Source organism: Tiliqua scincoides, chromosome 2 (genome assembly GCF_035046505.1).
Source record: "Tiliqua scincoides isolate rTilSci1 chromosome 2, rTilSci1.hap2, whole genome shotgun sequence".
Taxonomy (NCBI): Eukaryota; Metazoa; Chordata; class Lepidosauria; order Squamata; family Scincidae; genus Tiliqua; species Tiliqua scincoides.
Genome location: NC_089822.1, coordinates 14,129,395 through 14,151,402, shown reverse-complemented (window position 1 = coordinate 14,151,402; position 22,008 = coordinate 14,129,395). Strand labels below are relative to the sequence as shown.

General features: G+C 45.4%; 1 protein-coding gene across 1 annotated transcript in view; it reads left to right on the top strand.

Annotated features, from left to right (window-relative positions):
* The first annotated feature begins 13,014 nt into the window (after positions 1-13,014).
* Positions 13,015-22,008, top strand: part of MTMR12 (myotubularin related protein 12) — a 49,166-nt gene continuing 40,172 nt past the window's right edge. The window contains exon 1 of the mRNA XM_066616893.1: positions 13,015-13,236. Within this exon, the coding sequence (XP_066472990.1) occupies positions 13,153-13,236 (84 nt within the window). The 5' untranslated portion in view covers positions 13,015-13,152. The remainder of the gene's footprint in view (positions 13,237-22,008) is intronic.

The window sequence follows — 22,008 nt, the reverse complement described above, 5'->3', positions numbered from 1 at the left end:
AATACAGCTGTAGACAATCTCTTCGTCCTATCTGCAGGTCACTCAGAGGTGAGGGGCAGTTCAGGAGAAGCATGGGGGAGCTTTAAAAGTGCCTGCAGAAGGTTGGTGAAGTATCTGAGGAACATTTTGAGTGCCTGCAGATGGCTTACAAGACTTTTAGAACTTTCTTTGTTTACATTTGTTGGAGACTGCCTTGTAGAAAATTCTGAGCATGCTCTTTAACTCCAAACCCAGAAGTGCCTCTTTAAATGACAGTGGGGAATTTAATTAATTAATTAATTAATTAACAGTATTTATATACCACTTTTCAACTGAACGTTCACAAAGCGGTTTACAGAGAAAAATCAAATAACTAAATGGCTCCCTGTCCCAAAAGGGCTCACAATCTAAAAAGATGCCAAGGAATACCAGCAGACAGCCACTAGAACAGACAGTGCTGGGGTGAGGTGGGCCAGTTACTCTCCCCCTGCTAAAAAAAGGAGCACCCACTTGAAAAAGTGCCTCTTACCCAATTAGCAGGGGAATGGCACACATTACTACATAAGCACCTTGCTAATGTCTTCAAAAACAGTGGCATGGCTCACATTCTTTCCCTTCTCTCAATCAGGCTTCGGGGCAAGCTGCACCTCCTCCTCACAATCACCATTCTCTAACCCCACCCCCACCCCAGACTTATCTGAGGATCATGGGAACCTCCCCTACAGACTTATCTGAGGGTCATGGAGCATGGATCTGAAAGCCTGCCCTCCTGGAATCGTCTTATAGACGAGAGTCACTGCTGATGCCCAAAGAATGGCAAAACAATTCAAAACTAACACATTTTTCCCCCATAATCCACAAATCATAAATGAATACAATTTTATGCTCCCACATCTGTTATTACCTTATAACCAGAATTCTCCAAATCTATTACATGATAAACCCATGCCTTAAGCTGGGAAATGAAGAAATATGCTTGTATCTAAGGGTACGGTTTTGTAGTCCAACTATTGAGCAGTTGGGAAGATAAAAGAACGAGTGATGGCAGGTGCCATGTCATATACTTACGTAGTGAGCATCCTTTTGTATATAGCAGTGTTTCTCAAACTGTGGGTTGGTTCCCACTAGGTGGGTTGAGAACCAGCTTCAGGTGGGTCCCCGTTCATTTCAAAATTTTATTAATAACACTTGATACTCCCATGGTATGTTACTGCATTGGGGGAAATGTGACAGATCAGAACTCTGAACAGGCTACTATGTACTTTTAACAATGATAGTAAATGGGACTTACTCCTAGGTAAGTGTGGGTAGGACTGCAGTCTAGGATTGTTAAAAATTTCCTGCTTGATGATGTCACTTCTGGTCAAAACATCACTTCTGGTGGATCCTGACAGATTCTAAAATATGGGTCCTAATGATAAAAGCTCGAGAACCACTGGTATATAGGACAGCTGGGCATTGTTGCAACCTCAGAGATGCTTGTAGTTGCCTCTCCCCTTCCCGTAATTGCTAAGCACTGTGGTTGTCTTTATTCATGTTAGTGCTTAATCTGCCCAGTTCTCAAAAGAAACATTCATCTACTAGATGATGATGAACATTCATCTACTCCTGGATAATACGTCATCCAACTGCTGGCTTACATAATTAGATCACCTAAAGTTCTGTTCCAGAGCATTTTAGGGCACTGAGCCTTGATGCTTCCAGTCCTTGTTTTGAAGCACATGTTGATTACTGGATGATAATAAGAACATAAGAACAGCGCCCCTGGATCAGGCCATAGGCCTATCTAGTCCAGCTTCCTGTGTCTCACAGTGGCCCACCAAATGCCCCAGGGAGCATACCAGTTAATAAGAGACCTCATCCTGGGGCCCTCCCTTGCATCTGGCATTCTGACATAGCCCATTTCTAAAATCAGGAGGTTGCACATACGCATCATGGCTTGTAACCCAAAATGGATTTTTCTTCCAGAAACTTGTCCAGGCCAGAAGCCATCACCACATTCTATGGCAAGGAGTTCCACAAACCAACCACACACTGAGTAAAGAAATGTTTTCTTTTGTCTGTCCTAACTCTCCCAACACTCAATTTTAGTGGATGTCCCCTGGTTCTGGTGTTACGTGAGAGTGTAAAGAGCATCTCTCTATCCACTTTATCCTTCCCATGCATAATTTTGTATGTCTCAATCATGTCCCCCCTCAGGCATCTCTTTTCTAGGCTGAAGAGGCCCAAAGGCTGTAGCCTTTCCTCATAAGGAAGGTGCCCCATCCCAGTAATCATCTTAGTCGCTCCTTTTTGCGACCTTTTCCATTTCCACTATGTCCACCTAGATCCTTTCTTGAAACTGGTTTACCTTCATGATTCTTCTGGGCTCTCCTAAAAACCAGTCATAAAATAGCAAAGAAATACTACTTTTCTTAATGGCTCTGTATAGAAGAAGTGGGATTACTATTCCAAAGTTTGTCCTCACAATCCAGGACAAATTCGTATGAATTTGTATGAATTCGTATGTTTCACAGTGCTGCTACTTTAGCTCATACACTTGGATCACCACAGACTGAGAGATCTGCCCAGCTAGGTGTGTGTGTGTAAGCCAGTGCCACCTCCCTCTTACCCTAAAATCTCTCTTCAGATATTAAATTCCATGACATCTTTGCCTTAACTCATTAGTCCTGACTCTCAATGGCTACCTTTTACCAGATCAGACAATTTGTCTACCTAGACCACTATTGTTTTCACTAACTCACAATGGCTCTCCAAGATTTCATATATCAGGAACTGATCCTAGACTTGCTGCGTGCAAAGCATCTGCTCTACCACTGAGCTATAGCCACTCCCCAGTAAAGCTCAAGAATGTATAACTTAGGGCACAATCTTAACCAGGTCTACTCAGAAGTAAGTCCTACTTGGTTCAATTGGGCTTACTTTTGGGAAAGTGTGGTTAGGATTGCAGCCTTAGTGTTCCTAGTCATCACTTGTAATCTTTCCCTCTTCCATTCCTTTACTCCCTTTCTGAATTTCCCCCAGTGTAAAATTCTGGATTGTAAGCTACAGAGATTCTGACTCTTTGCTGATGTTATTTGTAAAACATCATATATTTTGACAAAGTTATAGAAAATAATCACCTGCTTTCCAATCCAGAGATACAGGAAATTTATATGCTGAAATAGGCTCTTACGAATAAGTAGCAACATCCTTTTCAGATGCTGTGCCAATGTGATGTCTCTCGCACCCTCTGTCCAGCACAGCCCTCCCAGTAATGCCAACAGCATCCTCAGAAACCCTGACACTGTCATCCATGGTGCAGTGTCCTAACACTGGTGTGACCTCCAAGGATCCAACACCAGCAGCCAGAGAAGCACTGCTAGGGTAAACCAAGCACTGTACGATGACAGGCACAGGGCCAATGAACTGCTGGAGGAGTGCCCCCTGTCAGCCACTAGGAATGAGCAGCACAGGAACTGGACACAAGCAGTTGCCCCAAGGACACCACACATGCACGCGCACACACAAGGGATACCATTTTGAGCAGAGCAAGAGTAGAAAGATAGCTTTATCGGAAGAAGGTGGTCATTTAAACACACGCAAAATCTCTAGGGAAAGGCTGTGGGGGGGGGGCATTCACTGGATGAAAGGAATCCTGGCAGGAGTGAGACTAAGATGAGTCACAAGGGGAATCTCAACAGCACTTGCACAAAGCCTATTGCACAAAGACACAAGCTGGGAGGTAAGTTGGCTGGGCCCCAATCCATCAAGCCACTTGCCTTTTGCATAACTGGCCAGAAACACCCAGGCCAGGGACAAAAAAGAGGGGTCAGCAGCTCTAGATGCACGCCAGCTGCTCCACAAGTCTGCTGTGCTCTAACCACCCAGCTGCAGAGGGAGCCAGGCAAAGAGCACTTCATGTGGCATTTAACGCTGGAATCATCACCAGCAGGCACACCTGAGTGGGAGTCTGTAGCATATGGTCCTATCAGAGGGATCACTACATGGACCAATCACTGGGCTGGCCTATGACACGGTGTCTACTGCAACAGCCTTCTGTCTAGCCACACCCACACAGTCCCTGTCCTTTATTTCATTACTAACATCTGCCAGCGTAGCTCTCACTGTGCTGTTCTCCCAGAACTGTGCCTTGGCGCAGAGATCAGGGTGCTGATTATCACAGAGGTATTCTTCCCCCATGTGGAGCCTAAAGCATCAGAAAGCAACAATGCTGCAGACGCTGAAAACATTGGGCCTTTTCATCGCTTCCCTCTTTCAGCCATTTTTCCATTTAAACCACAGTTCAAATTTTGAGCGTGTGATTTTCTTTCATTTGATTTCATCCAACATTCCACGAGGTTCGTCAGTGTTCTTATGCTTATTTTTTGTTCTGTTTATTTAGGTTTTGCATGCATTCACACGTATCATAGTTATTTCCCTTTTTCATTGGCCAAAATAAAGTTGCAATTGGAATAAAGCTATGCTTTGAGATGCTTTGTCACTATGCTATGCTTTGTCACTACCCACTCTGCCAAAGATCTCCAGCAGCTCATGGATCGTTTTAGCAAGGCCTGCCAAGATTTTGGACTGACAATCAGCCTGAAGAAAACACAGGTCATGGTTCAGGATGTGGACTCACCTTCCTGCATTACAATCTCTGAGCATGAACTGGAGGTTGTCCATGACTTTGTGTACCTTGGCTCAACGATCTCCAACACTCATTCTCTCGATACCGAGCTAAACAAGCGCATCGGTAAAGCAGCTACCACGTTTTCCAGACTCACAAAGAGAGTCTGGGCCAACAAGAAGCTGACGGAACATACCAAGATCCAGGTCTACAGAGCTTGCGTCCTGAGTACACTTCTGTACTGCAGCGAGTCATGGACTCTTCGCTCACAACAGGCGAGGAAACTGAGCGCTTTCCACATGCGCTGCCTCCGACGCATCCTCGGCATCACCTGGCAGGACAAAGTTCCAAACAACACAGTCCTGGAACGTGCTGGAATCCCTAGCATGTATTCACTGCTGAAACAGAGACGCCTGCGTTGGCTCAGTCATGTTGTGAGAATGGATGATGGCCGGATCCCAAAGGATCTCCTCTATGGAGAACTCGTGCAAGGAAAGCGCCCTACAGGTAGACCACAGCTGCGATACAAGGACATCTGCAAGAGGGATCTGAAGGCCTTAGGGATGGACCTCAACAAGTGGGAAACCCTGGCCTCTGAGCGGCCCGCTTGGAGGCAGGCTGTGCAGCATGGCCTTTCCCAGTTTGAAGAGACACTTTGCCAACAGTCTGAGGCTAAGAGGCAAAGAAGGAAGGCCCATAGCCAGGGAGACAGACCAGGGACAGACTGCACTTGCTCCCGGTGTGGAAGGGATTGTCACTCCCGGATTGGCCTTTTCAGCCACACTAGACGCTGTGCCAGAACCACCTTTCAGAGCGCGATACCATAGTCTTTCGAGACTGAAGGTTGCCAATACAATGAGATGCATCCATTTTTTTGCTTTCATCCATGCTCTGGTCCCTGACCAGATGAAAGTGCAAGGTATTACTGTACATTCAGGCAGCCTGATCTACAAGTAAACTAAGGGCGCAGTCTTAACCAACTTTTCAGCACTGGCATAGCTGTGCCAGTGGGGCATGGAGCAGGTGGGGCAGCAATGCACAGAAGACAGGAGAGGAGGGCAGTGAGCTCAGGGGGCAGAGGGAAACAGCCCACCCTCCCCAACACACGGAGCCTCGGAAAAAGCCTGTTTTATTTAAAGTGACACACGGGGGGGGGGGAACTGCAGCTTCAGCGCCCCTCTCTCCAGGCTGCCTGGCTCAATGCCTGGGGCTTTTGCCTGGCATCTGCCCCAGGCCCAGGCCCGCCAGTGGGCATGTGTGCCCACAGAGAGGGCTCTGAGTGCCCCTTCTGGCACGAGTGCCATAGGTTCGCCACCACTGGCCTAGAAGGTTGGGGGCGACATGATGGCATCATTATGTCATCCTGAACTTCCGGGACACAGAGCTCCTTCAGGTAAGTACCACCTGCATCAGGGCCACCTCTGACCTTAATGTTTTGGCTGCTTTATCTGAACCATTTGCCACAACCAATGCATAATATCTGAAAAGAAAATGAACTTGTTTCCCCAAACAGTACTTCTAAACCCATACAAGCTGACTGGGATTGGTAGGTTATTTTATAAACACAGTTGCCAGGGAAAAAAAATGGTTTTGGGTCCCATTGTTCAAGAACACCAATAACTGTTCATTCGCATTGACTGGATTCCAAGGGCTGCTTCATAACCACAACATTCTTACATGGAAAGAAATTCCTTGTTAAAGTCAACTCTTATTTTTGTTGGGCTTTGCTTTTTCCTGGGTTTTCATGTTCTGGTCACGATAAGGAAACCGGATTTCTTGACGTGCTAAATGACTGTGGCTTAGATCAGCTAGTCACGGAGCCCACTAGAGGACAGGTGACTCTGGATTTAATTTTGTGCGGTACGCAGGACCTGGTTAGAGATGTAAATGTTACTGAGCCATTGGGGAACAGTGATCATGCTGCGATCCGTTTTGATGTGCACGTTGGGGGAAGAATACCAGGCAAATCTCTAACAAAAACCTTTGACTTCCGACGGGCGGACTTCCCTCAAATGAGGAGGCTGGTTAGAAGGAGGTTGAAAGAGAGGGTAAAAAGAGTCCAGTCTCTCCAGAGTGCATGGAGGCTGCTTAAAACAACAGTAATAGAGGCCCAGCAGAGGTGTATACCGCAAAGAAAGAAGGGTTCCACTAAATCCAGGAGAGTGCCCGCATGGCTAACCAGCCAAGTTAGAGAGGCTGTGAAGGGCAAGGAAGCTTCCTTCCGTAAATGGAAGTCTTGCCCTAATGAAGAGAATAAAAAGGAACATAAACTGTGGCAAAAGAAATGTAAGAAGGTGATAGGGGAGGCCAAGCGAGACTATGAGGAACGCATGGCCAGCAACATTAAGGGGAATAATAAAAGCTTCTTCAAATATGTTAGAAGCAGGAAACCCGCCAGAGAAGCGGTTGGCCCTCTGGATGGTGAGGGAGGGAAAGGGGAGATAAAAGGAGACTTAGAGATGGCAGAGAAATTAAATGAGTTCTTTGCATCTGTCTTCACGGCAGAAGACCTCGGGCAGATACCGCTGCCCGAACGGCCCCTCCTGACCGAGGAGTTAAGTCAGATAGAGGTTAAAAGAGAAGATGTTTCAGACCTCATTGATAAATTAAAGATCAATAAGTCACCGGGCCCTGATGGCATACACCCAAGGGTTATTAAGGAATTGAAGAATGAAGTTGCAGATCTCTTGACTAAGGTATGCAACTTGTCCCTCAAAACGGCCACGGTGCCAGAAGATTGGAGGATAGCAAATGTCACGCCTATTTTTAAAAAGGGAAAGAGGGGGGACCCGGGAAACTATAGGCCGGTCAGCCTAACATCTATACCGGGTAAGATGGTGGAATGCCTCATCAAAGATAGGATCTCAAAACACATAGACGAACAGGCCTTGCTGAGGGAGAGTCAGCATGGCTTCTGTAAGGGTAAGTCTTGCCTCACCAACCTTATAGAATTCTTTGAAAAGGTCAACAGGCATGTGGATGCGGGAGAACCCGTGGACATTATATATCTGGACTTTCAGAAGGCGTTTGACACGGTCCCTCACCAAAGGCTACTGAAAAAACTCCACAGTCAGGGAATTAGAGGACAGGTCCTCTCGTGGATTGAGAACTGGTTGGAGGCCAGGAAGCAGAGAGTGGGTGTCAATGGGCAGTTTTCACAATGGAGAGAGGTGAAAAGCGGTGTGCCCCAAGGATCTGTCCTGGGACCGGTGCTTTTCAACCTCTTCATAAATGACCTGGAGACAGGGTTGAGCAGTGAAGTGGCTAAGTTTGCAGACGACACCAAACTTTTCCGAGTGGTAAAGACCAGAAGTGATTGTGAGGAGCTCCAGAAGGATCTCTCCAGACTGGCAGAATGGGCAGCAAAATGGCAGATGCGCTTCAATGTCAGTAAGTGTAAAGTCATGCACATTGGGGCAAAAAATCAAAACTTTAGATATAGGCTGATGGGTTCTGAGCTGTCTGTGACAGATCAGGAGAGAGATCTTGGGGTGGTGGTGGACAGGTCGATGAAAGTGTCGACCCAATGTGCGGCGGCAGTGAAAAAGGCCAATTCTATGCTTGGGATCATTAGGAAGGGTATTGAGAACAAAACGGTTAGTATTATAATGCCGTTGTACAAATCTATGGTAAGGCCACACCTGGAGTATTGTGTCCAGTTCTGGTCGCCGCATCTCAAAAAAGACATAGTGGAAATGGAAAAGGTGCAAAAGAGAGCGACTAAGATGATTACGGGGCTGGGGCACCTTCCTTATGAGGAAAGGCTACGGCGTTTGGGCCTCTTCAGCCTAGAAAAGAGACGCTTGAGGGGGGACATGATTGAGACATACAAAATTATGCAGGGGATGGACAGAGTGGATAGGGAGATGCTCTTTACACTCTCACATAATACCAGAACCAGGGGACATCCACTAAAATTGAGTGTTGGGCGGGTTAGGACAGACAAAAGAAAATATTTCTTTACTCAGCGCGTGGTCGGTCTGTGGAATTCCTTGCCACAGGATGTGGTGCTGGCGTCTAGCCTAGACGCCTTTAAAAGGGGATTGGATGAGTTTCTGGAGGAAAAATCCATTATGGGGTACAAGCCATGATGTGTATGTGCAACCTCCTGATTTTAGGAATGGGTTAAGTCAGAATGCCAGATGTAGGGGAGAGCACCAGGATGAGGTCTCTTGTTATCTGGTGTGCTCCCTGGGGCATTTGGTGGGCCGCTGTGAGATACAGGAAGCTGGACTAGATGGGCCTATGGCCTGATCCAGTGGGGCTGTTCTTATGTTCTTATGTTCATTTATTTATTTATTTTTAAACCACATAGTATACATACAAAGTACAGGTACATTTAGGAAAACTTTAGCAATCACATGAAGACATTTTCCCCATCATTCAAATTCTAAGAAACAGCTTTCAAGGGGATCAAAAGTCTCTGTCTCCCTTGTAAATTAACAAAACCCTGAGCTATGATGGCAATCCTGCTTCAGGAAGCAGTTTCTATTTGCCTTCCTGGGTTATTTAACGAATAAGCCATTTTCAGACATAATGGCGGTTTCCCAGAAAGCAAAGGCTGGGGCACCTAACAAAGCTATTATCCAGCACTTAAAAATAAAGTAAGAAGCATTAGCACTCAAATCTTATTAGGCAGCCATGTTCTGCAACCCAGAAGCTCCAGCTGCTGGTGGTAGGAACTGTACTTGGGGCTAACCCAGTCATAAGGCTGACTGAAGCAGTTGCTTTGAGCAGTAGGTTGGAGGGAAGCAGTAAACTGAAGAGTGTCTTGCTGCCCCTCAATCCCTTCATTCATTACTCAGGGCCGGCCTCAGGAACTGGGGGCCCCAATGCAAAACATTTTTGCTGGGCACTCCCCCCTGTGCCCCCCCAAACCCAATGAGTGGCAGTGGTGAGGAACCCAGCAGCAGTGTCATCGCCAGCTGCTGGACGGGGGGGGGCTATTTCAAGCCAATTGGACCCAGGGGCAGTGGGAGGGCTGTGCAGCAGCAATGCTGCACTCGCCGCACTCTGCTCACAAGATCTCAGCATGGAAGATTCCGTGCCGGAGCATCAGCTACACAGTGAGGTGCTGGCTGCAGGCGCTCCACTCGCCACCGCAGTGCAGGGCCCAATTTAGTCAAATTGCCCTAAGGCTGGCACTGTTCTTATTTCCATACTTTGAGAAGGCCTTTGTGACTGTCTCCCCACCACAGGACATGGCACATGTCCCATTGGCACAGCTACACCAGCACTGGAAAATTGGATAGGATTGGGCCATAAGAAGGAGGTGGATGATGCTGAGCAATCCCTCAGTGGCCCTTATCTTAACCCATTTCTGCACATCACACATTTGATCCCTGTTGTGTATATGCAGCATTGGGCAGCAATTAAGAACTGCCTCCTGCCGCTTCCTCAAGTATACAGGCTGGGTGTGACATTCTCCATCTATCAAAGCAGCTTACAGCAGTACAAACATAAAAATATAGACATTAAAAGCACTGAAAAAGAGTATAGAACCTACAGATCTCATTAAAAGTCAGCAGCAAACAATAAAAAGAATGCAGCCCATAAAACTAATCAGCACAAAACCTTATATGTTCATATTAAAAGCCCCAAACTCAGAAGGCGCATGTAAAAAGAAATGTCTTTAGGCCCCGCTGGAAAGCCTCTAAAGAGGCAGCGATTCTTAAACTGAGAGGGAGTGGATTCCATAGAGTTGGTGCCACTATAGAGAAGGTGCCACTTTACCACCGCCCCTCCCACCTCCAACAGCAGCAGCACCTGCAAAAGGGACCTCTCAGATGATTGACGAGGATGAGCCAGTTTGTATGGAAGAAGGTGGCTTCTCAGATGTTCACAATACAATGATGTCTCCAGAACAAGTTACCATTGTACAGCATATACAGATTTTAAAATTTTGGTTGGTTGTTTTTTTAAGTTTGTGGAAACTTTTTTCAGGCGAAAAAAGAAAGTGTGCAGCACTGTACGGTTTGCATGTACACAGGGCCAGCCCAAAACCTCCCAAGGACTGAGGCAGTATGCCAAATGGTGCCCCATTTACAGTGGTGCCTCGCAAGACGAAATTAATTCGTTCCGCGAGTCGCTTCGTATTGCGAAAATTTCGTCTTGCAAAGCGCGGTTTCCCATAGGAATGCATTGAAATTTAATTAATGCGTTCCTTTGGGCAAAAAAAGTCAGAACAAAGTCAAATTTGGTTTACAAAGTGTTTATTAAGTGCTCTTTAAAGGCATATCGTATTTTTCCTCCATGTAAAGTGAACAGCAGTCAACAGTGGCATTAAGAACCATTATCACTGTCATTAACAAATGGAGAGACTTAAAGGTTTGAGTACTCTAGTTTTCTGGAAACCCCAAGAACTCATCATCGCTACAGTCAGAATTTATGAAGCTCATTAGCTCACAATCACTGACATCACTTTCTTCGCTGTCTTCCTCCCCCTTCCTTAGGGTGAATGTGAGCATAAACTGGCATGAAGATGGCCCGCTCCTTAGGGTGAATGTGATCATAAACTGGCATGAAGATGCCCCGCTCCTTAGGGTGAATGTGATCATAAACTGGCATGAAGATCCCCCCCTCCTTAGGGTGAATGTGATCATAAACTGGCATGAAGATCCTCGCCCTTCTTAGGGTGAATGTGATCATAAACTGGCTTGAAGATCCCCCGCTCCTTAGGGTGAATGTGATCATAAACTGGCATGAAGATCCTCCCCTCCTTAGGGTGAATGTGAGCATAAACTGGCATGAAGCATAAAAAAAAAATTCGTCTTGCGAAGCATGGTCATTAAAATTCGTCTTGCGAGTCACCAAAAAATTGCAAAACGCTTTCGTCTTGTGAGTTTTTCGTTGTGCGAGGCATTCGTTGTGCGAGGCACCACTGTAATTGGTGAAGTGGCAGCTTCCGCTCCTGTGATTGAAAAGGAAGAGGTCAGACAAAGAGGAGGAGGGGACAGTGGTGGGCTAGGATCGCCAATCTTCTTCATCCTTTCTTACTTTACTAATCAAGGGAAGGGAAGGAGGAAAGGAGGTAAAGGGGCACCCCCATCCATCTGCTTGCCCTGTTTTCATGCCTTTGCGAACATTGACCAGGCCCCCTTGTACGAGCACTTCAACAACCACAGCTGCTGCTTCCTTTGAACTTCCCAGAGACAGAGAGCTAGAACAGTGATTCTCAATATTTGTCTTCTGCAGTACTACTTCACAGGGCCCACCTATCCCAAGTACCTGTTGTTGTACTTGGGAAGTAACTGTTGATGACATCATTACAGCTATTTTTGGGTTGGGAAGGCAGATGCAACATGACAAACATCAGCAAGAGGCTCAGGGTGGACGGAAGGGCTTTTCTGAGAACAGAAAAGCATGTTTGGACCTCTGCCTGCTGAGTTGAGCACTGTTTGTTGTGTTGTGTTCCTGGTTTTGCTACTGGGCGACAGGTGTCCAGAGGTCCTGCGAGTACCTTAAGAACATAAGAAGAACCGCATTGGATCAGGCCAAAGGCCATCTAGTCCAGCTTCCTGTATCTCACAGTGGCCCACGAGATGCCTCAGGGAGCACACAAGACCACAAGAGACCTGCTTCCTGGTGCTCTCCTTTGCATCTGGCATTCTGAGGCAGCCTAAATCCAAGAGGTTGTACATACCCATCGTGACTTGCAACCTGTGATGGACTTTTCCTCCAGAACTTTATCCAATTCCGTTTTAAAGACATCCAGGTCAGATGCCATCACCACATCATGTGGCAAGGAGTTCCACAGACAACACGTTGGGTAAAGAAATATCTTATTCTGTCTGTCCTGACTCTTCCAACCAATTTCAGTGGATGTTCTGGTGTTGTGTGAGGGGGAAAAGAGCTTCCCTCTATGCATTCCTTGCATAATGTCTTTCCCATGTCATGTGGCAAGGAGTTCCACCCGTTAACAAAGTGCCTGTCCTAACTCTCCCAACACTCAGTGTTAGTGGGTGTCCCCTGGTCCTGGTGTGGTGGGAGAGATAAGAGCCTCCCTCCACCCCCTGCACAGACATCACCTCCTGCATCATTACAGGCACCTATATCGGTGCCTGGGAAACATTGAGTCTGCACAAGCATCTTGGTTCCATCCACCAATCAGCGCGCCGTGCAGAATCCTGCTCGTTGATTGGTGAACGAACCTGTCCGTCCGAGATGCGCCTGAGGGAGGCGGTTCGTCCCGCCTCCCTCCTTCCCCCTCCCAAGTAGCGTCATCGCCACAACAGCCATTCCCAGGCACGGAGGCGGGCGAGGGCGGGCCCACGGCTTTGATTGACGGCGCGCTCGGCCTATGGCTGGAGCGGCTGCGGGGCAGGGGCGGAGCCCGTGTGGCGGTCACATAACGGTGGTATAAAAGGCGCGGCTGCGAGGCCGGCGCGGATTAGGCCGCTGTGGCGATGGGAGGGATCAACTACGCGAGGCCGGGCAGGGCTGAGGCGGCTGACGATACGGAGTCCTCCTGGGAGGAGCTGCCGACGCCGCCCCAGTCGCCGCCCCCGCCCGCCGGCCCCGGCTGGAGCTCCGCTGGCAGTGCGCGGGGCGGCAGGCGGACGGTCATGCTGGGCGCGGGCGGCGGCGCGGGCGGCGGCGCCGGGAGCAGGGGCGCCAAGCCCTCCTTCGTCTCCTACATCAGCCCCGAGGTCAGGCTCCGGCCCGGCGCGGAGGGCGGGCAAGCGGGCGGGCAGGAAGTGGCGGCGGGGCCGCGAAGCAGGTCGCCTCTGCCCGCACGGGAAGGGGCTTGGCTCTTCTGTGGGGGGAGGGGGAGTGCCCAACCCGCTCCACAGCCCAACCCCACCCCAGGCAGCTCTGCTCAGGAGTAAGTCCTATTGTAGTCTGTGGGGCTTACTCCCAGCTAAGTGGACATGGTGACAGCTTACAGCCCAAGCCTTGTCATGTCTACTCGGAAGTAAGACCCATTGTAGTCAATGGGGCTTACACCCAGGTAAATGTAACAGGACTGCAGTCTGGGAGCCCACTCCTTTGTCTGTCTACTCAGAAGTAAGTCCCATTATAGTCAGTGGAATTTACTTCCAGGAAGATGTCTACTCAGAAGTAAACCCCATTATAGTCAATGGAACTTGCTCCCAGGTAAATGTGGATAGGATTACAGCCTTAGTGCCCAATCCTATGCATGTCTACTCAGAAGTAAGTCCTATTATAGTCAATGGGTCTTGCTTCCAGGTAAATGTGTATGAGATTGTAGCCTTAGTGCCCAATCCTATGCATATCTACTCAGGAGTAAGTCCTATTATAGTCAGTGGGGCTTGCTCCCAGGTAAGTGTTCTCACAGTTACATGGGAGCAAGCTCCATTCTCTACAATGGGACTTACTTCTGAGGAGTCATGCCTAGACTTGGGCTCTCAGCCTGCTGGCTACATGCCTCAGGCTGCAATCCTTTCCACACTTACATGGGAGCAAGCCCCATTAAATTTAATGGGACTTGCTTCTGAGCAGGCTTGCCTAGGCTGGGCTCTCAGCCTGCTGGCTTCAAGCTTACATGTGAAGCTGAGGGGATTTATCTGGAGAGTAAGGACAGGAGCAGGTGCTGTGAGGTGTGGCTGTAGAGAGATAACAATAAGCGAAAGTAAAGGTGTGGACCACTTGTGGGAGCTGTACTGTTCTCTCCCCCTGGATGTGATGCCCCATGGACCTTTGCTGCTCGGAGGAGACTGTGGCATAGTGTCTAGTCCAGTGTCTTTCAACCAGTGGTACTGAAGGACCCCCAAACCCCCACCTCCTGGCAGGGAGACCAGCAGTTGTAATGCAACAGGCAGTAGTAGGAGTCTCTGCTCAGCAGGCAGAGCTGGAAAAAACTCTCACATCTGACCTGAGCTTCTTACTGATGTTCATCCTGTTGCATCTGGCCTTCTGAACTGGAAGTCACTAGTGATTACATCATCACCAGTTACTTCAGGTGGTACTTCCAATAGGTGGACAGAGTAGTACAGTGTGGGATAATCATTGAGAAACACTAGTCTAGTCTCATTGTGGGATCTCATGGAGATATGACTGTGTTATACTGGTTTTGTGGAGTTGTGTTTACAGTACTGTCTGTATCAGGGGTGGCCAAACTGTGGTTCTTGAGCCACATGAGGCTCTTTGACTTATAATGTGAAGCTCTCGGAAATATGTTGGCTGAGCTCCTTTTTGCATCACAACTAATATAAAAAGCAAATAAGAAATTTTCAAGCTTTATAATTATTTACTGGGTATAAACAGGATTAGTGTGTAAGTTTAATGTTCATAGTGAGTTAATATACAGGGTGACCCAAAAGTAGGTGGACAGTAAATGATAACATTTATTCCACCTACTGTCCACCTACTTTTGGGTCACCCTGTATCTAAGACTTTAAATGCTTCTTAAATATTGCAGTTCTCAAACATCTCTCTTGCAGCTCTCAGATCTGAAATTTATTGAACGTAGTTCTTATGTAAAGCAAGTTTGGCCACCCTGGTGTATATACAACAGAAAACGTTCTATTATCTTTATGGTACTTCATGGCCAAAGGTAGAAGGCGGAGGTGCTAAGTGTGGTCAGAGGTGGAGGTAGTAGGATTGCAGGCACAGCTCATCATAGCCTCACAAGAGTGCCCTTCTTTGCCTGAACTGCTGTCAGTGTAGATACAATATTTTCTTGAGGTATTGGTAGTTGCTCAGTTCTCTCTGGGCATGATCTATAAGCTGAAGCTGTATTTTTCATTAGTGGCCAATTGGGATACTAATGATTTGGATTGCATCTATCTAGTGTTAAGAACTTTGGTCATGGAAGGGGAAATACATTGTGTACAAAATGCAAAAATTTTAGTCATTTTATATTGGGTGTGGTGGCCTCAAATTAATTGCAACAAAAAGATATATGGTTTTTTTATTCCTGGAAAGAGATCTGATCAAAATATCTAAAATCTTCCAAAATCAAATTGGAAGGAGATTTTGCAATACTTTGTTTGATTTTAGCATGGCATGAAGTGGGGTGGGGGAAAGGAACACATAACGAGGCTTCTCTGGTTTGTTCACCTTTGGCTTAACAAGTTAAGTGACTCACATTGACTGTACTTAGAGGGTGGGGAGGAGATGTTCCTTCACAAATAGCCAGGATGGAAGAAAAATAAATGCATAAGGCACTGTCATGCCAGGCAAGGAGTAGGCTGTTGGGAGGCTGTGTATGCCAAGGTCCTGTGGAAGGCTTCAATATTTGTACACTGTTCAATGCTAGAAAGATCCAAGGATTTACACACAGTGATATACAGTGCAGCAGTTGCCACCCTGACAAGTAATCCATTGTCTTTTTGTATATGTTTCCCTTTGAAGCTGCTATTAGTTGTCTGCCTTGCTGCAGTCCTCTCCAGCCCCCCCCCACCTGCAGCTGACGCAAACCTACCTGATTTTTGCACCATGTAGGCTATATTTAACCTCCATGAACCAGCACACATCTGTGCACTGGCTCAGCTGACTCTGGAGTAGTCATAAACGTGTTTTACAGCACTTTTGTGACACTCCTGGGCTGGCGCAAGGGACTTACGGATTCCTCTGGATTGCGCCCTTACTTGCCTTGGCACTATTCTGTTGGCACTCTTTGCACTGTTCACCACTGAATCAGTGCTGGTGCCAGGTTGCTGGTGTTGCCAGGGCAAAACCCAGCACTGAGCCCACCAAGGCATCCTCCCTTGTGCCTTGAGGTATTGGGTGCTACCACTGCAACTAGTACTGAAGGCAGAAAAGTTGGGCGAGCCCTTTGATGGGCATAAGCCCTTGGTCAGTGTTTGATTTGGCTGCCCTCTGACACCACCCATGCTCTGAACTCTTGCATGACAGGTTTCGTTTCTGTGCATGGTAACATGATTCAGTGTAAGCTTTTATCACAATTGATGGCTAGGACTGATTGCTACTTTTTATCAAGTTTTGATACTTTATTAACTGTGATAATCAATTGAAGTGGTATTGTTCAGCAAGAAAAGTGGGCAGCAAGAAAAATGAGTTGAGTATGTGCATGTCATACAACCTACTGATATTAATCTTCATGTGCCGATCTTGATAGAAATGGATGACAGGGCAGGGCCTTTTCTGTGGTGGCCCCCTCTAATGTGGAACTCTCTCCCTTTTGTATTAAGGACCATTTCATCACTGGAGGGGTTCCAGCAAGGGCTTAGAACACTTTGCAAGACTTCTGTAGAAGGTGGGGGGAGGTTTAAGTTGGTGGTCATGTTTCAGGGACTGCTGCTGGATTTTTGTGCTGGGTTTTTTAATTAAACTGAATTTACCATGACTGTTTCTTTATTATGTATGCTAGCTGCTATTTAACTAGCTAATGTGCTTATGTATTGTTTTTAACGTGTCTTAACTGTTGTAAGCAGTTTTATTCTTTTTAGGAAAAGTACGGTCTAGATCTTTTAAATAAAAAAAATTGATGGGATCCATATTGACCACTACCTTATGTAATTCCTCTTCCCCAGTCAGTCTTTCTGTTGATATTACCCATTAATGCCTGTTCAACTCACTGATGTCTGCTCATTTAAGACCTGCTGCCTTCAAATGATTATTGTGATAAACTCCATGTAGACCTTGTTCAAACATTCAAGGTCTACATGGGGTTCAAGATTCATTTTTGGCACACAGCACTGTGTTTATGTACACGTTTCAGTTGTCATTATCTGTAAGGAAATATGGTAAAATTACTTTCAGACAAAGCAAATAAAGATCTCAGTCTCATGTTTACTTGGCACCAATATACGTTTTCAATGTATCTGCAATTATTTAATCAGTATTTTTATACTGCTTTTCAGCCAAAATTCACAAAGCAGTTTACAGACATAATCAAATTTTTCCCTCTCCAAAAAGGGCTCACAACATTAAAAAGATGTAGAAGAAACACCAGCAAACTAGAAAAGACATCTTCCTAGGGTAAATAGGTGCAATTTTTTGTTCTCTGCTAAATATTACAGCACCTCTTAAAGTACCAGTTTGCTTAGTTGCTTAGTAATGAACCCAAAGAGAAGTCCTACTAGTTTGTTTCTCTTCTACTGCCTGTTCTGTCTTGCTTTTTAATTTCAGTAAGATCCAAAATGATGTGTAATCTGTGTGTGTCTGACATGACCTTGTTAGATATCTGTTTAGCACTAGCAGTGAGGTCACTGCTGTCTTTCATGCCAGGGCCAATACTGTATGCAGCCAATGCTGCTTTTGTTATTTCACTTAGTACTGTACCATCTGGTGGTTGAAATGGAATAGGTAGTGCTGAAACCTCAACAGTCTGGAAAATATTTAGGACAGTATCTACAAGGAAGTGTCCATTTTTGACCCTTGCAAATGTTTTCCTGTCAGGCATATTCCCTATGGCGTGTATTGTATTAAGGATATTACCTAGTCCGAAATTCTCCATGAAGTGAGACTTCCTGGAGGTCTCCTTGGTGTGAGACCTCCAAACATTAAAACCACCTGTGCTTGCCTACTGTCTTTTAGTTAGCGCTAATGGCAAAGCCCTATTGCAATAGTTGATCGAGTGTTATCTGCCACTGTTATCTTTTCTGCTGATGGCAAAGCCCTATTGCAATAGTTGATCGAGTGTTATCTGCCACTGTTCTGCTTTGCTTTGTCATAAGAGAAGTGAGTTCTGAGTATATGCAAGTTGTATTGATAGGATCTATGTCTGTTATAGGCAAAAAGACAACTGACTTGCTATGTGCATGAATCTTCCAGGCAGGCATATAATGGTCAAAGCATTCAAAGTAGAGATGCTTTGTTAGGAAAAGTGGCAGTTTTATAGTAGCAGGTACATGGTGGGAGAAGTTGAGCTTTAGTATGTAGATGCTGTGTGTTTATCATAATTTGTATTTATTTCTGGCTGTAACCTAAAGTATGAATGACTTGGGCATGAAGTTGTGAGCAGAGGGATTCCTTGGGCATGCAAAATGGTCTCCCTCTTTTGGGGGGGGGGAGTAGCAAAAGGAAGACCTGAATAAAACCTGGAATGTTTGCATCTGGAACTTTTAAGGTATTGGTAATAGGGATAGGTAATAGTGATAGGGATGAGCATGATAGTTAACAGATTATGTTAACAGGACATTGCCCATGAGAATTGCTTATATGGAGGACAGGGGGCTTCAGGAACTTGGAAGTGGGAAATTGAGTTCAGATGTCTATATAAAGAATGTGATAGCATTGGGCAGCTTAGGATCTTTAGGGTTCAACCCAAGACAGGTGGCTGTGATGTATATTAAATGGATATGCTGGAAAGAGTGGGTTTGGCTGAAAGTGATGAATGCATAATTTGGCAGCAGTTTGGGCTAAACTCTCAAAGGGTTAAACTTTCAATTGGAATAGCATTCAGGAAGTGGTGTTGCTGTCTTGCTACTTTGAGTAGGCAGGAAGTGGACTAGGGAGGACTGCTTTTTCCTGTTAGCAGGCCTTTTTAGTACAATTTTTAAACTGTAAAATTTATCTGCCCAGGTCAAGTAGGAAAGTGTGGGTGTATAGCAGCTAACAGATGTTGTCCTGTCTATATATTTGTGGATGCTGGGTATTTTTAAATTCAAATCTAATTTATGGCCCACATGCGACAGGTAAGCGAGGTTTGTGTGTGTTGTGCTGAAATATACTATATGGAAGAACTAGACCAGGGGTGCTCACACTTTTTTGGCTCGAGAGCTACTTTGAAACCCAGCAAGGCCGGAAGATCTACCAGAGTTTTTTTACAATATTCGCGTCATCATAACATATAACATTTATGTGTACAATGTATGTTGGTGTACCTTGAGCCCCTCTGAGTATAACAGGACTTACTCCTGAGTAGACATGCCTAGGATTAGGCTGTGAGGCTGCAATCCTAGCCACACTTACCTGGGAGTAAGCCCCATTGAGTACAATGGGCCTTACTCCCGGCGTTTCCTCCCAGAGGCACCTGAAGGGGGCGTGATCTACTCATTTTGCCTCGCAATCTACCGGTAGATCGCGATCCACCTATTGAGCACCCCTGAACTAGACCATGTTCACAAAAATGTCACTCATGTCTGTCTTGAATATTTTTGACTGAAACTAGTAGAAATGCTTGGCTTCTGCAGTTCAGAAATCTGGTTTTTGAGGATATTAGTAGGACTATTGAGCTTATTTTTACTGAAGACCTTGTAAAGAGCTCCCAGGCTTAAGTAGATGCTTTCAGTTTGACACAGCAGGAAAGAAATAATGATTGGCTAGTTTAAACATACTTGTGAAGGAAATGAAAGCATATACCTGAACTTGCCTTCCAGGGCTGCTCTGTACTGGTTATACCTGTTTAGTTTCATTCCACTTTAGTGTTACATGTGGAGCTTGAAATATAAAACCATCATAAACATCCCAAATTAGAATTTGATATAAAATCATGCTGTCTCAAGATGATTAGACCTGTGGTTCCCAGTTGTTTTAGCACTGGGACCCACTTTCTAAAGCAGTACCCAACTGTGTATGTTTTTTGGTAACTTATTCCAAGGAATCAACTTAGCTATTTCTTTCTCTAAAAAGCGACTTACAAAGGTGCTTACTTCACTCTTATGGGACCATTATTATGTTAAACAAGGTAGTATGAGCTGAGAGCTCCTTACTTTGGCATTTTCTTCCCATCTCTCCACCCCTGGAACACACAGAGCCACAATGTTAAACATGCTGCTATTGACTTAGATGCTACCAAACACTTGCAGTTGCTGTTTGGTTAATTTATCGCCTGTAAGGTTCTGTTTGAGCCCTTTGTACAGTGAATAACCTATAGTGAGTCGTGTTTTGCCGCGGAGAGTTGATCATAAAGCGGTTGCATCATGTTGTGAACCTTTCATAAAGCAGGGGCCCACTGTAGTCTTGTCTGTTTTACATTTTGGACATTTGTAACAAATAACAGTAATGTAATAGATTTGGATACTTTTTTCTTGCTAGAGTACAGTACTTATCTTAGTGAAAATATAATGGTTCAAGATACAAAACTGTTTAAGTAATATCATATCTTTAAAGATTAACTGTGCAATCCTGTGCATTTCTACGCAAAGTAAATACCACCTAGTTATATGTGGCTTACTCCCGGATATAGGAAAGTACTGCTTGAGTTTAATTCTAGGATTGCTTTTTCCCTGGATATCAAGGTTAGTCAGTTGCTTATTTTTCTACAGTGTGTACTGTGTTACAGTACTTGGTACAGAATACATCTATATTTGGTTGACTTGCTCCTTTCCAAATGTCAAGGGATGTCTTGTCTGCAAAATACAAAAATGTTTATTTAAACATTTTTTTTCCTTCCTCCCAAGTAAGGAGGAACTAGTATGCTGGCCAATATTGACTCTTGTGTAAGTTGACCTTTGAGACAAGAGAAATTGGGCTTCCAGGTGGAAAATTTTATCCACTGAACTGTGGTGTCTTATGTGAAACATCCCTTAAGTGGATGAAGAAATTGTATGCGGATGAAGTAACTCTTTGTCAAATGGCACTTGCTTGAGTTAATATTAGAGGCAGAACTGTAATGTGGAATTTTCCTGAACAGTACAGTTTAGACTGTAGATAGGGGTAATTCATATTAGAATGGTTTTTTACATTACAGGCACAGACAAACCACCTCGCATATGAAAAATAAACGTGTTGGACAATTTCTAGTCTAGATATTTTCCTGATATTTTGTCAAACTACATGTAGACAGATAATAGGGAGTGGTTGGAGTACAAGTCGGGGGAATTCCATGTTTGAATGGTATAGCCCAGGAAAAACAGGATCTGCAACATGTAGAAATTTGGGCTTTAGGTGACAGGGCCCAATCCTATCAACTTTCCAGCAGTGCCGCAATCATGGTAGCCCTGACCAACTTTGTTGAAGATTCCAAAAGACAATATACGATCGTAATAATCTAATACAGAACAATATAGTTGTTGTCCAATACATTTCCTCTCCACTGATTTAACTAGATCTTGCATGATAGGGTGAATTAAATTTAGACCTTTGACCCTTTGTGACCATTCTGCAAAACTGGAATGTAGTTGTAACACATATAAATATGCATGTGGAAAATGCATGATCATTTTTGCACAGTTAGGTACTTCATTGCTATGCAACTCCTATTGTTTCAGTTATCTGACGTGGAACTGTTCTAGTAATAGCAAGCCTGCATCCTGTTTTTCTTTGAAACCTTAAAATAAGCTTTTAGTTCAGAGCTCAGCACTGCATAACAGAGGCAAAGAAGGAAGGCCCATAGCCAGGGAGACAGACCAGGGACAGACTACACTTGCTCCTGGTGTGGAAGGGATTGTCACTCCCGGATTGGCCTTTTCAGCCACACTAGACGCTGTGCCAAAACCACCTTTCAGAGCGCGATACCATAGTCTTTCGGGACTGAAGGTTGCCAATACCTCCAAATGACTTCTGTAGACTTCATGCTCTCCTGTTTCCATTGAAAAAACTCACCTATT